General features: G+C 26.7%; 2 protein-coding genes across 2 annotated transcripts in view; both read right to left on the bottom strand.

Moving 5' to 3' along the window:
- LOC127283798 (uncharacterized) overlaps positions 1–16664 on the bottom strand; it is a 48658-nt gene that overhangs the window by 11967 nt on the left and 20027 nt on the right. Inside the window, exons 19-26 of the mRNA XM_051308894.1 lie at positions 10095–13160; positions 7124–7232; positions 6656–6783; positions 5576–5737; positions 4972–5055; positions 2522–2733; positions 1995–2294; positions 1796–1909 (exon numbers count right to left, since the gene is read on the bottom strand). Coding sequence (XP_051164851.1) covers positions 1796–1909; positions 1995–2294; positions 2522–2733; positions 4972–5055; positions 5576–5737; positions 6656–6783; positions 7124–7232; positions 10095–13160 — 4175 coding nt within the window. The remainder of the gene's footprint in view (positions 1–1795; positions 1910–1994; positions 2295–2521; positions 2734–4971; positions 5056–5575; positions 5738–6655; positions 6784–7123; positions 7233–10094; positions 13161–16664) is intronic.
- On the bottom strand, positions 9797–13787 carry LOC127283714 (uncharacterized). The gene is made up of 2 exons (XM_051308740.1): positions 13627–13787; positions 9797–13412 (listed from the first exon to the last, which is right to left on the bottom strand). The coding sequence occupies exon 2, from the start codon at positions 13267–13269 to the stop codon at positions 9817–9819; it is 3453 nt and encodes a 1150-aa protein (XP_051164697.1). The 5' UTR covers positions 13270–13412; positions 13627–13787; the 3' UTR covers positions 9797–9816.

A 16664-nucleotide genomic window follows, 5' to 3' on the forward strand; every position in this document is an offset into this window, starting at 1 on the left:
AACAATTATAAATAATAAAATGAATTTTTAGCTTCTTTTTCTTCAAATACGAGACAAAATACTGAAAGAGTGTCATCTTTGATTTTCAATCTTTTTTGCAATACTCGTTATCTTTGTTTATGCTGTTGCTAATTAACAAACGAAAAATGGAATAATACTTAGAATCTCTTGAAGAGGATCTGAGGTAAAAATTTTCATGTCTAACTTATTTTTTTTAATTTTAATTAAGCTGAAATAATTAGCGTTCGAATTTACCCCGGCTGACCCTAGTGATTTTCGCAAATTTACTTAAGGCCAGGTCCAAATGAGGCAGCGCCATCTATATTGAAACTAAAATTTTGGAAAATTACCAACAGCCTTTTCTTGAAAACAAGAAGGTAAAATGCTTTTTTCTTTATGGATAATTGATTATTGGCAAGATATACACCAGCTAAAACTTTTTTTGAGTTAAAATAATGAAAAAAATTTCATGTCAATAAATTATATATGAGCACTTTTTTCACAAAAACTATAACAGTACTTTCTCAGAAATTACAATCAAAAATGCAATTTTCACTTGGAAAATTAATAAACGCTAAAAAATACACGACCTAAGATTTACCAATCACGAAAATAACAAAAAAAAAGTTTTTTAAATATTTAACATATTGATACTGTTTTACTGATTGTGACAGCCCTTTGGTAGATTATGTATTTCAGGTGGTTAGTAACAGCTGTTACAGTTTTTGTGAAAAAAGTGCTCATATATAATTTATTGACATGAAATTTTTTTCATCATTTTAACCCAAAAAAAGTTTTAGCTGGTGTATTTCTTGCTGATAAACAATTATCCATAAAGAAAAAAGCATTTTACCTTCTTGTTTTCAAGAAAAGGCTGTTGGTAATTTTCCAAAATTTTAGTTTCAATATATATGGCGCTGCCTTATTTGGACCTGGCCCTAATTGTAGAAAATGTTTGGGACCTAACCCAAGCAGCACGGTATATCCCCTGAATATACCTTGAATACCACCGTGGAATATTCCCATGATCTTCCAGGAAAATCAAAATGTCCGCATCATGGGAATATTCCACAGTGACATTCAGGGTATATTCCAATGACATTGAGGGTAATATTAAAGGAATATTCCAGTGATATTGAGGGAATATTCTACGGTTATATTGAATTTTTTTTTAAGTGTTGAAATAATAGAAATGTGTTATAAATTGTTATTTGAATGAGCAGGAAGATTAAAAACACATTTAAAAAAAAAATTCAATGTAACCGTGGAATATTCCCTCAATATCACTGGAATATTTCCCCAATATCACCTGAATATCCCCTTAATGTCACTGGAATATTCCGTGAATGTCACCGAGGAATATTTCCTCAATGTCACTGGAATATACCCTGAATGTCACTATGGATTATTCCCATGATGCGGACATTTTGATTTTCCTAGATGATCATGAGAATATTCCACTGTGGTATTCAACGGATATTCAGGGTATATACCGTGCTGCTTGGGAATATTTTAATCATGTGTATTACATGCTTGAACGCAGAATTTTAGCGAAATTACAAAATTCATTTTGAAAATTAGTGGTCTCATTTAAAAAAAAAATATTTTATTAATGTAGAGCTTTTTTAGATCCAAAAATGTAGTTCTATCTTCATTCGGAATTGAATTTTGGTTTTGTTTTGATTATTTTTCTCGAAAATCGATACTTTTCGAGATATTTGACTATTTCTTTAATTTTTAAACACATTGAATATAAATATCCCAAATAATAAAGAAATAATTATATTTTTTTTACCCTTGCAGTCGTTCTTCCGGGCCTCTTACGATTATAATATTTTTGAAAATCACTAATACTCATTTTATTATTTCCTAATTCCATATCGCCTTTTTTATTCGGAGAAGTTTGTATCTATAATAAGAATGTTCATTTAAAATTAAGAAATTCTAATTCCTGTAATTCTTCAAAATAATTTTGTATTGATAATTATGTTTACCTCTTTCAATGATACTTCAAACTTTAATAAATTGACAGTGTCAGCCAAGATATTTTTTTCACTTCCTCCTACAAATGCTGAATAAGCGTATGCTATTTTAAGTATAAGTCTTACATATTTTACTGCAGCATCATCAGCTTCTTTATCATTATCATCATCATCATCATTATCATCATCATCAATATCATCAACGTCTTCATTATTTGTATAATCGTATGAAATAAATTTTTTATAATGATAACTATTTTCTTTATCACCAAATGTTCGCGTTTCAATCAGAGAGTCACTGGATTGATCAATCTACAATTTTATATATACAATATTTATATAATTACTATTATTGTCGCACGATAATAAGGAATTTTATTTTTACTGTTTCATAATTAAAGGAAAACTATTTCTGTTATTGTATTTTATTGTTTTTTTAATTGTGTTTTTTTTTTTTTTTTATTTATTTTTCACGAGTTGTCGTATTTTCCAAGGTTATGTGTTTATATATATTGAAGATGAATATTATTACTTCTTACCGCGATAATTTGAACTGTAGAATTTTCTGCATCTGGTTGAACGCCAATATCAAATAAACTATATGCACCAACAATATTCGCATAATATTGTGAAACATTTTGCCAAGTGATTTCTTTTTTTTCCCATACACTTGTATTCATTGTCATTGGCCAACCACCTATTTTTTCTATAATATTCTTTAATGGTTCCAAACCTTTTTTATTAATTCTATCTAAAATAAGTCAAAATTTATATTTTAAACATTTTAATTTTCATTAAGAATAAAGTTTTTTAAATTACAATGTGCAAAATAAATTTATTTAGTTTGACAATAATCCGTTAATTATAATAATAATTATTATCTCATCTCATCTCATCAATTTTATTAAAAATAATTATTTTTCTAACGAATTTTCATTTTTTCGAATTAGCAATTAACAGAATTTCTTTTTATACAAATTTTTAATTAACAAAATTTTTAACTACCGAATTTTTTTTTGACAAAATTTTTATTTTACAGTCATTTTCTTTACATGACTTTATTTAAAAGAATTTTAATTAAAGCGAATTTTAATGTAACAATATTCTCATTCAATCGAATTTTATCTGATTCGAATTTTTAAATGACAGAAATTCCAATTCACTGAATTTTAATTTGTCCGAATTTTTAATTGATATAACTCTTAAGGCCAGGTCCAAGTGAGGCAGCGCCATCTACAATGAAACTAAAATTTTGGAAAATTTTCAACAGCCTTTTCTTGAAAACAAGAAGGTAAAATGCTTCTTCCTTTATGGATAATTGATTATTGGCAAGATATACACCAGCTAAAACTTTTTTTGAGTTAAAATAATAAAAACAATTTCATGTCAATAAATTAAATATGAGCACTTTTTTCACAAAAACTGTAACAGTACTTTCTCAGAAATTACAATCAAAAATGCAATTTCCATTTGGAAAATTAATAAACGCTAAAAAATACACGACCTAAGATTTACCAATCACGAAAATAACAAAAAAAATTTTTATTAAATATTTAACATATTGATACTGCTTTACTGATTGTGACAGCCCTTTGGTAGATTATGTATTTCAGGTGGTTAGCAACAACGCCAATCTCCTCCTTTCGGCAAAACTGCGAAACGTCTGGTGACATATATAACCTGCCAAACGGCTGTCATAATGAGTAAAATATGTTATGTTAAAATACTTTTTTTTTGTTATTTTCGTTATTGGTAAATCTTAGGTCGTGTATTTTTTAGCGTTTATTAATTTTCCAAATGGAAATTGCATTTTTGATTGTAATTTCTGAGAAAATACTGTTACAGTTTTTGTGAAAAAGTGCTCATATTTAATTTATTGACATGAAATTTTTTTTATTATTTTAACTCAAAAAAAGTTTTAGCTGGTGTATATCTTGCCAATAATCAATTATCCATAAAGGAAGAAGCATTTTACCTTCTTGTTTTCAAGAAAAGGCTGTTGAAAATTTTCAAAAATTTTAGTTTCATTGTAGATGGCGCTGCCTCACTTGGACCTGGCCTTAAAATGACGAATCTTCATTTGTCCAAACAAACATAACCTACAAAAAGATTTGGGCGCGATTTTTAAAATTGACTAACCAGAAATTATGAAAATTGTTTGTTTGGCCATTTGTAATTTCGGACAAATGAAAATTCGGGACCTTAAAATTCCTTCAATTAAAAATTCGTACAAATAAAAATTCGGACAAATTAAAATTCGGTGAATTAGAATTTCTGTCATTTAAAAATTCCGAAACAGATCAAATTCGATTGAATGAGAATTCTTTTAAATTAAAATTCGCATAAATTAAAATTTTTTTTAAATAAAAAGTCATGTAAAGAAAATGACTGCAATATAAAAATTTTATAGCTACAAATTTTGTTATGTAAAAATTCGTATAAAAAGAACATCTGTCAAATGTTAATTCGAAAAATGAAAATTTGTCAAAAAATAATTATTTCTAATAAAATACTTTAAAATAAAAATTGTAATTAATGATTTTTAAATTATGGAAATTATGATTTTTTTTAAATTTAACTTCGTTAGAATTAGAGTTATATTGAAATTTGTTTAAATTTGTCTTCATTAAAGATAAGCTTCTTTTTTTTTAACTAAAATTTACAGAAAAATTCAAAATTTTTGAATTCTATTTGAAGTGTAATTATTTTTTTATAATTGAATTGAACCTTGATTGTGACAGACAAACATTTTTTAAAATCAACAAAAACTGTCTTGTTGAAGAAAAAAGTAAAATTTTTATCAGTATAGTGTTTTATTGTATATAGATTCTTGTATGACTAAGGCTCATAAAAAAAATTACTTCTTCATAAATTATATGAACAGAAAATAAATAATTTAATATTAGAACAAATAAAGTTTTGTATCATCGCAGCTATATAAATTTATATAAGTAAGAATTTAACGTGTTAAATGGAAAAAAGTTATTACCTTCATCCATGCATGACTTGAACCATTTCTTCTCTAATGTTAATGGCACATTATCCTGAGTCCTTGATCGCTTTTGTAAAATTTCTATAAAAAAAACAGCAATAAGAAAAAAAAATTTATATAGAGTTCAAGTTATAGATAATAAATTTAATTTTTTTTTGTATTCTACATAATTTAGAAAATTAATGTATATAGAATATATATATGCAAACTATATTATATTATATTATATTATATTATATTATATTATATTATATTATATTATATTATATTATATTATAAATATATAAATAATATATTTAATATAGAATATACAATAATATAATTGTAACGATTTTTTTTCACAAATATACTACTCTGAAAAAAAGAGTGATTAAAAAATAATCGGTTATTAAATTATCAAATAATTTTTATTCAAATCAAAAAAAAAAAGAACTTTATTTTTTATAATAATTTCTGTATTTGGAAACAAATACAATTTAATTGACTTATAATTATATTATTTGATATACAAATATGAATATTTATTTGACAATTAATATAGTCAAGTAGCCGATTATTTGAATTACATAAAAACAAAAATTTATTCCAATGAAAATATTACCTTTTAGAATAATATTTATCTTTTCTTCAACCATTGAATCCAAATCCCACTTAAATTTGTCTTCAGGAACCGGATAATTAGTCGGCCATGAACCACATACATAGGAATAAAAGTCATCGCAAGGATTTACTGTATCATTCATTCCTTTTTTAATTAATTCCGCTGCAAAACACAATATTATTGTATAATAAACACATTTTAATAATGTATTACAATTGTGTGTAAATAAAAAAAAAAAAAAGATATTAAATAAACACTAATATTTTTAAAAATGTCATACATTGTTATTCGTCAGTTTTAATGTTGTATAGAAATTATAGGAACAAACAATTTTAAACTTCAAAAATAACCAAATAAATATTTTTTCAAAATTCAATAATCTTTTTCTTTCAACAATTTTTATGTATAGTTAAATATCTCTTTAATATTTTAATTATTTCATTAATTATTAATTTTTTATTACTCATTATTATCATCATTCTTACTATTATTATTATTATTGTAATTATTATTATTTTTTTTGCGAAGGGGAAAGTGAAAATGTACAACCAAGGAGGAAAAACAATTATTATTATTATATTATTACTTTATTAATAAATCAATTTTTCTTGATTTAAAAAAAATTGTTAAACAAAAATTTATTTTTCTGTCGTTTATTATATTATATTTGTTATAATTTTTAACATGAAAATATCATATAACAATCAGGTTTATTTGCAGTTAGAATCTTATTGAAATAAGTTATTATTATTTTAATTATTATATACATATAATATATTTTACATAAAATATTATAAATAATAAATATAAAAAAATATTGCATATTATAGAATTTTGTTTTTTTTACGTACAATTAGATAATGTTGTTGATTAATTATTTTTGTTGAGCCTTTAATTAATATTTATATATTTCTTTCAACGATGCATATATTGTATATATATAAGAATAAATAATTATGTTTTAAGTAAATTTTCAGTATTTTGATAATTTGCATTAATTGAAATTTCTTCAATATTGGCATTAGGGCTCTTTAGAAAAAAAAAACAAATTTAATTTATAATTTGAAATAATAAACTTACCTAGTGTGTAACATTCTTTAGTTTTACAAACTTCAGAAATATTATTCTCAACATTACTTTCGACAGCAAGTGACGTGTCTTCAATTATCTTGAATGGACTAACAATGACTAAATATCCAAAAAAAAATCTAAAATGATAAAAATCACATTTTTTTGTCATTTATTTTTTACCCAAAACATTAAAAAATATAGAATTTATATAATTTTTCAAATAATTTTCACATATATATATATACACTTGTAAATTTTTGTAATAAAAGACATTTATAATATAAAGTGAAAGAAATTTTTTATATTATAAAGAATTTTTTTTATTATTTCAGAAACAGAAAATTGCAATAAATTTAATTTTTACAATTTTTTTTTCTTTTCAAATTTGCACCAAAAATTTCGAGAGATTAATTTAAATAAAACTATAATATAAAATTGAAATTAAACGTTTGAAAAAAAATATATGTATATACTCACAAGTAAACAGTATGGAACATGATCGAAAATAAATAAAATATGAGTAATTCTAATAATAATACTAATAAATATATAAATAATTGTCCTATAATGACACCTCCTGCAGCGGCTCAATTCAACAACAAACTTATGATGCTTTTACTCGAATCAACTCTTTTATGTGCTTCGCGTTACGCAACTGCGTATACGACAGAAAGAGGATGCTGTTGACTGTGAATTTTCTTATCCTTAACGGAAATTAAAACTAAATCAGTTTAAAATTTTCTGCATTCATTTATCTGTTTTATAAATATTATTTTATCTCATTTCCGTATATTTATAATTGCCATTTCTTACATACATTTTTTTTTCTTAAATTGCAACTTTTTCTATATATATATATATATATAAACATGGAAAAAATATAAATATAATTTTAAAATATAATAGATAATATTTGAAAAGAAACAATATTTCTTTTTTTTTAATTTTGTTTTCTAAAGCGATAATTAAAATAAAAGTTTATAGATTAAAAGAAAATTAAGGCACCGCTATTATGATATACAAAAATAAGTTTCTTTATTATAAAAAATATGAAAAAACATTGCGTTGTATAAAAAATTTTAATTTAAAGAATGCAAGAAATTTATTTACAATTATTATAAATAATTTATATTATTATTGACAAATAATTATAACTATTTATTATAAAATGCAGATACTTTAATTTTTAAATTAAATTATCAAATTACAAATTGACGATTTAAATGTCCACCATACATCTCGGTAAATTTAATTAATTAATTAATGATAAAAGCCATAAACATACGTTGATAAATGTTCAAAAAGTTTTTCTAATTATGTTACTTTTAATTGAATAATAATTTAATAAAAATTTGACAAGTCCAGAATTTTTTATAACGAGATTCAGTATTTAATAAATTTCATTTTTAAAGAATTACCTTAAATCGTTTTATATAGCTGCTAGTTTCACAAATAATATTAATATTAACATTGCAATATTATTTCAATGCCCTTTTAATTATGACACTAATTTAATAATAGAATTTAAAAATATTTCGTTGAAAACATTTTTAAATTTTCCCGCCATTCGTGTCAACTGATGACGACAAGGCTTGCAGCTTATAAAGACCCGAAAGTTACCCACCTTCAGGTCGTTGGTTAGGTTAGTGGTTAGGGTTCTTGGCTGTTGTGTTGCGCGTCCGGGTTCAATCCCCAGCTCCTCCAAATTTATTTCCGAAAATTGCGCCGTTAATGTTGGGGAAAAATAAAAGAAAGCGCAATAAGGGAAAAATAAATTTTTTTAATTTTACTTTTATTTAATAAATATTATAAAACATTTATAATAAACTTACCTTATAAAATTCACTGAAAACTTGTATTTTAATTTTACAGGAAATTTGCCTATATATCTTATTTAGAGTACTTTCCGGAGATAGTTTTAAAGAAATTCACAAAGCAAATTTCTGTAAAACTCAAAATTTAATATTTCCTAAACTTTTATCCACAATTTTTCGGCAAACTTAATCGGATAACTATCCTGAACTTCGCATCGCGAGTTATAAAACCGAGGACATATAGAGCTCGCCTGAACTTCCCCTGAAGCTCCCCAACTTAGTTTCCGAACTTAACACGGGGAACTCCCCGCGAACTCCCTGCGAAAAACGGTGCTGTCTGGGTACATACATTCGTTACACATTGGTTAAACATTTAGTTGGAGTGAAAATTGTGTAGAAACTGAGTGGAAACTGTGGAAAAGTGTAATACTTTTAAATAAATTAATAATAATAAAATAAAGAAAGATAAAAAAGTTTTCTTTATTAAAATTATGATTAAATTAATTTAATTAAAAAGCAACAATTTGCATCGATTATACAAGTTTAATTTATCTCATTAAACAATCTTCAAAAATTCAATTGTTAAAAAAAATGACAACATAGAAACTATATAACTTATTAATTAATTAATTTTTCTATTTACAATTGAAAAAGAGAATTTTTAAAAAGGAGAAAGTATGAATGCTGCCACCTACCGTGCAAAGTCGGCGGCTCAACTTCTTTATCGACTATCAATTTGGATGTCACTAGAAAATTCCCTAGCCTGTCAAACTCACTTACGCGAACATTTTACACTTTAAACTTTATTTATTTAATAATAACACGTTAATTTATCACAAATACAGCACAAATCTATCACTAAATACTTTTATTATTCAATTCAATTACACTTTTCCACAGTTTCCACAAAGTTTCTACACAATTTTCACTCCAACTAAATGTTTAACCAATGTGTAACGAATGTACAACGAATTCAGCGTACATTACGATTTCGAGATCCGCCAGGGAATAAGTTTAGTTAAAAATAATTTCATTCATGCAATGCAAAAATTTGTTTCATTTAACAAAAATTATTTGGTTATCTCCAATAAATACGTATACGCATGAGCGTGTAATCGACGCCAATACACTACGCAGTATTTCTAATCAGCTGTACACGCTGTCAACCCTAAAATATTTTTTAGTATCACTATATAAAGCCTGAAAATCATTAGTTTCGAAATTTAAAATTTAGATTATTTGAAATTATAATGACTACAATAAATGAATCCGTAAAAAGGCCTTCGTAAAATTTTATTACAATCGACATTAATGAAACAGAAAATAAACAAACAAATTATTATTATAGTAATTTTATTACAAATTTTTTATTTCTGACATATATTTCACTAACGATAGTTCTTTTACAGTAGGCTTATTGTACATTTTTACAGTTATAATATTTATTTCTTCAATTATATCATCGATATAAAATTCTACATTGGGGAGTATTACAAAGAGTTCCTCATTTGTAGGAATCACACGGTTCACATTTACTGCCAAAAAATTGGAATCCAAATGTATTTCATATTTTACTGGAATTAAATTTTTGTTAATAATTTCAATTACTTTATTATCTATAAACTTCTCTTTACTTGATGCCCTTAGAAAAAAGTTGGAATTCACTAAATCTCCTTTTGCTAGTAATTTATCGATTTGAAATTCCTCTTTAGTTTTCCCTTTTAAACAAAATAATTTCTTTGAAAATTGAATAGTCTCGTCAGCTTGCCTTATGGCTAATTTATACAGAGTATTCTTGATATGCCTGTTTGGATTTTTGACACCGCTTGTCGAATAAATCGTCAATCCGATATAATCTTGAAAACTAACAAACCTTCTTGCATTAATAGAGTTATATTTATTATAAACCCTACTGAAATCAGACTTTACTATATTTTGATAAGATCCATACAGCGATCCATATTTATTCTTAAATTCTTCCAAGTCCGCTTTTATAAAATTATCAATAACATAGCTACTCCTTAAGGAATCTAATTTCGCTGAATTTTCCACATAAAATTGAGAATATGAGTTATGTATCCCATTAGTTCTAATCCAATCGAGCGCAAAATCCTTGTAGGTAGGTATAATTAGATAATTGTTCAAAGCAAGATCGCCAGCAAGCAAATTCTCTCCTAAGTACTTCTTCAATGAAATATGATTTACGTCTTCTATTTGATTGATTAAAACTGGATCAATCATAACGTTTGTTAGATCCTCCTGCATACCCAACGGACGTTCAACTGCTAAAACGTAATGTTTTAATACAGATTTAACACTACTACGACTCAAATAAGGATTTGAATTAGCTATCAGATTTGCAGCTTCATTAATGGATCTTTCCCTTTCGATCATTACTTTCCCTCTACCGCTCAATCCTTCCCTCATAATTGTTCCAATGTGCTCACGAAATGAAGGTCTGACTGGTCGCAGCAAACCGTTATGATTCAATTCCAATTCTAAACCGTAAGTATTTTTGGTTTTCAAATCAATCTTTTTGTAATACACTTTATATTTGTTAATTCTTGACACGACTACGGGAGTCTCTGCATTAAAGCCAATGACCCGCCTTAATTCAGCGTTTGTATTCGGTAAACGAAGAAATTTTGGTCCAAATCTCTTTTCTCCTCCTGGGTATCTGTATCTAAAGACATCATAACCGTCCCTCTGTCCTAGTAAAACGGGAATCATTCCAGAATCATCTGCCGACTGGAAACTCGCTTTGGTCAACTGCTGCCAGATTTCCTTGGGAAAATTCACTTTTATGAATGGATACTTCTTTGCAGTCACTGTCCAAGTTTTTTTAAACAATTTACCCAGCAATAATCCTCCTTTCCAGTGTAACCTGCCTACAAATTCAAAGCCAGGATCCACTGTTCGAACTAAACCCACGAACAGACTCTTGAACATCTCTTTAGTAAAAATCACATTTTTCACGATTTCCATTAATCCTGACGAAGCCTCGTGAAGTCCAACTTCCATCGAGATGCGAATTGCTTGTCTTGCAGTAAATGTTCTAACAGTGACTCCAGTGGCAAGAAGTAGGTTATTAAAAGCCATTGTTCCAATTTTACTGCTAAGTTGCAGTAATTGACCTGCGAAAGGAATCCAACTGATGACATCACTAATGCATGAAAACGAAGCACCTACGTTGTCACCTGCTTTTGAGAATTTAATACAATTGTAAAATGGAATAAAAGCTACTAATCCGTCCACAATCTTCTCTTTGAATGTTTTCTCATATCCTGTGAAATACAATTCATTTGCAAATTCTTTAGCTTTCAAACGTGCTAAGCGATCAATAAAAGTTTCGTAAGTTTCAAAAGAGTATTTTAAAATTCTTGGATTTGCGGATATCTCAAGATTTTCTTTTCGCGACAAGCCGACTTTGTTTAAAAACTCCTCTGGATCGCTGTTGTAGTACAACAAAGTTAAATTACTCTCACTTTTGACCAATGCATAATAAAAATCACCATCCGATGTTCTCAAGGCAAATAAATAAATATTTGGATTTAGACGTGGTTGATACGGTGGACAAGGAACTGGAAAACATGAAGTCTGAATTGGAACTGTCTGACTTTCGTAAACAGTGGTTTTTGTTGAATTAATCAAGTCCACTAATTTTGCTTCATAAAACACTTGCTGCAGAAAAATCTCCATAAAAGAGTGATATTTCTCTTGAAGCACGTCAATCTGATTTTGGTAAACTTGATCTACATTTGGCAATAATATACTTTCATTATTGGGGCACTCACTGCTCGATGCGAATAACTTATATTTGTCAATTGCTGATTCGTATTCACTTTCATTTTTCAAATTACATTGTTGACGTAAAAAATCTTCTGCAAGAACAGTACGACTTTTGAACTTTGACATGGTAATACTGAATTGATAAAATGGACTGCTCTCGTATGCCTCCCGATTAATTGTCAGAAAGGTTTCATTTAAGTATGAGAATAAACTATTTAGCGTTTCTGTCAAGAAATTTTCATTCTGAACACAGTCCGCGACATATTGTTGATTAAATTTCTTTGCTTCGTTACCTGCATTAAAGAGAAGAGCTGGAAGAGTAAAAATTGTCAATGCAGATTGATTTGTTATGTTCTGTAGGACTGCCAATTCTAATGTCTGCGATAGTACGATTAAATCATTGAAAGTCACGTTAGTTGTGTTAATTTTCCCCGAGTGAGCAAATATTAAACCAGCTTGTGCATAAATATAATCAATGTCAGTTATGTTCATGTCCTTTTCTGGTTGAGGGAAAAAAGACAAAAGAAAGTCGTCTCTGATTCTAACTGATGACAGAAGACTGAGTTTTGAAAGCGTTCCGTTTGGAGTCAAAAACTCAAGACTCATTAGATCCTTGAGGATATTTTCTTTGAGGAACGAGAGTGTCAAATTATTTGACAAGTTGACGATTTTTGCCAAGTAACCATAGACATTTCCATAGTCCGCAAATATAATGTTACTTATAATATAATGAAAAGTTGCATCGACATATTCTATGTCAAGTGTTTCATTTTCATGCCCACCGTACAGATCAGATCCTTGGAGTAGTTTTAGGACGAGATGCCTTTTCGCGTCTGCCTCGTTGCTCGTTCTGTTGAGATGCTCAAAGTATGCATTAATGATTGCAAAGTGTTGAAATTGATTGTTTGATTCTAATAGATCTTGACTGTAAAATATATCGCTTAGTTTGTTAATGTAAGTTAATATAGACAAAAATTGAAAAGTTTGTGCCGAGTACATGAAAAGACTAGTTTCATTCATTTTGTCAGTTGTAATTTTGAAAATTAGCCAAATAAATTTAAATTGTGTCGTATATTAATTTTTAAAAATCCTCTAACTTTTGTAGTGTCCTTTCCAAAAAAAAAAAAAGTTTTGGCTTAGTGATTGATTTCAATCAGATTTGTCTGAAAATATAATATTCATGTTATTGAAATTAAAAGAAAAGTTTCTAAAATATTTATATCAAATTAACAATTAACACAACTGCATTCTTATTTTTCTTATTGTATATACGATGTAACGAGTTAATTTTATTGCTTGATCTCCATGACAATATTTTTTGGTTAATAATTATTTATTCATTAGCGTTTATAAATTATTACACGAAAAAATCATTACCTGTGTACTTTATGATTAATAACTATAAAACTTGGATCGAAATTTGTTTGTAAAATTTGTATTTTATAAATTATAATGTCGATTGGTTAATGAAATCTTTGAGACAAAAATTATTCAAATTCAATATACTGATTAGTTAGAGATTTAGAAACATTATTAGAATGTAGTTTGTTTTTGACTATTTTATACTCAGTGGTATACATATAATATATAAACGATACTTAGTATAGTTTATATTGTTTAAACAGGTGTCAATATTTTGTATTAATTATAAGACTTTAAATGTAAAAAACATAATTCAATATTGAATTCTATATATTATAAATAAGATATCGATCATTAAAAACACAAAAAAACTGATAAATACCATTTTTTTTAGTCGCATTCTCTTTACCGATACATGATATTTGACATTTTTGAAAATTGAATTTTAAATTATTCACTTAATTACTTTAAAACTAAGTGAATTAATTAATCGATTAATTATTAATCGCGTATCATACAATTGAAAATTGTGCTAATTATCATAAAACTTTTGTGGCATGTAAAATAGTTAATAAAATTAATGGTTCAAGTAATAAATATTGAAAATTACAGGAAAACACTTGTTTCAATAATTTGAACTTCTTTATCTTCAACATTTTCTCAAGTTTATGGGCTTGTCATTTTTAAATCTATTTATTTTATAATAACAACATTTGAATAACTCCCCTAGTGAAATAGTACACGTGTAGATTTGGCCACATGTAATTTATACTTTGCGAATATAAAAATCATTTTTGCAATGAACTACACGTGTAATTCATAATTTGATTTAAAAATTAATTTTCTCGCCAAAACTCCATGTATATAATCACGATACTTAAATATTTTTCAAGTTTTAAAACGTTTTTTACAAGTGCAATAATTTTAAAATTTTCGAAAAAATATCAAAAAGTATTAAATAAACGTGGAGGTCATTGAGAAAAATGATTTTTAAATTTAAAGTAGGTATATAAAATACACGTGCGTACACGTGGAGTTCATTGAGAAAAATTGTTTTTAAATTCAAAGTATAAATTACACGTGTAATTAAAGAGGAAATTTTCAAAAACAGATAAATCCATTTTTCAAAAAAATGGAGATAAACATAAATTTAATATTTTAAGGAACTTCACAAAAATCTTCCTGTCACTGTTAAATTTAAGAAAAAAAATTTATTAATAACGAATTTTCAAGTTATCTGGAACAGCGATATGTTTCTCTAGAATAGCAAAAACTTTTGCTGTTTTAGTGAAATATATCGATGTTTGTTAGAAATTATATTGAGTTGTTTAATTAACCTAAAAAAACTTTACCTTTTTTAATAATAATATAGATTTTAGTAAAATTTCAAATTTGTTTAACAAATGTTACAAAATTTTTTTTTTAATTTTCTATTTTTTTATTGTAACCCGTGTGGAAATCTTTCCAAAGTCGCCCATAGTGAGACTGGGCGCCAATCTGGGCCTAGCTTGGCTTCCCGCAAAGTTTGAAAAATGAAGGAATAAAAGAATGAAGTTAATTAAATTATTATTTAAATAATATGCTGAACAAATATACAACCCAATCTGCCCAGGTGAAACGATTCTACGGAAACTACTCCACGAAAATTCCGTACGGAAATTCCACACGGAATTCCGTAAAAATTATATACGGAATTCCGCAAAATTTTTGAAAGAAGCTCTTTTGTAATTTTGCGAATTTTTTATAAGAATTACACACATAATCTCTATACAGAGTTACACAAAATTTTTGTTAGAATTTCACAATTGTACACTGAAAAAAATTTAGCCGAAATCCTCAACTGCCTTTAGTTAACTGACTTGAAAGTAGTAAAAGTAACTACTTTTTTGGTCATTTTAACTATGTGCGTGTAGTCAATTTAACTCTTTTTTATGGAGTTAAGAATTAGTAGTTAATTGTACTTAACAAAAGTAGTTAAATCAACTTCAAAAATTAGAACAATTACAAAATCTCCTTGACCCAACTAAATTCTTAGTTCTTTTAACTACTTTTTGGAAGTCAATACAACTTTTTAAATTTCGTTGAGGACGTATTGAATAACGCAAGGTTGTTAACAAGTAGTAAAATCTACTAGTCTTTTTACAGTGTATAAAATAGAATTTACGTTATTATCTGATGTACAGGAATCAAGGTGTCAACCGAACACTTTTAACGAGAAAAATGACCTCTAAATGCATGCTCAAAGGTATAGAATCAAATATAGTTATAGTAGCAGCAGTTATTTTAAAATCACAAAAAAATCAGCAAAAAATAAAGTTGTGGAATTTTATTGAAAATTTTGTGCAATTCTGTATGGAATTCTTCCAAAAAAATTCGCAAAATTACGAAAGGAATACTTTCAAAATTTTGCTTAATTCCGTGGAGTGATTTCCGTAGAATCGTTTGACCTGGGTGGCCCCAACTGGGATTTCCCAAAGTATTCCCAAAGTGAAACTTAATTTAATATTCTGTTATAAATAAATAAAAAACTTGAGAAAAAATGAGAAATAATAAAACTAGTTAATTATATTTATATTTAATTTACTATTTTGTTGTTAAATTATTTATATAATTATTAATTAACAATTATAAATAATAATGGAATAACTCAATCTGGCCCCAGCTGGGATTTCTCAACCTTGGGAAATTTTTGGGATCAGCGTTACGCGCCCAGTTTGAACATTGTCTGGGTTACCCACTTTGGACATTGGGAAACCCAGTCTGCGGCCCAGATTGGGGCCCAGTCGACTTTTCCACACGGAAATCTAGACTATCTAGAGAAAATAACATATCATAATAGCTAAAGCTGTATAAAAAAATGTTTAGGATATTTTATAAATATAAACAAAATTTTAACTTAAAGTTACAATTTTTTTTTAATTCTGAAATTTTTGTGAAACACTGAATGAAAAAGTAGCGTTTTTGTGGGTATAATAACCCCGGTTGACGGTATGTAAATATTTTGTAATTTAAAAATCAAATATTTCTTAATGCAAAATTTAACTTAAAAATGT

Source organism: Leptopilina boulardi, unplaced genomic scaffold, assembly GCF_019393585.1.
Source record: "Leptopilina boulardi isolate dan_hultmark-lab unplaced genomic scaffold, ZJU_Lbou_2.1 LbouV2_310, whole genome shotgun sequence".
Lineage (NCBI taxonomy): Eukaryota > Metazoa > Arthropoda > Insecta > Hymenoptera > Figitidae > Leptopilina > Leptopilina boulardi.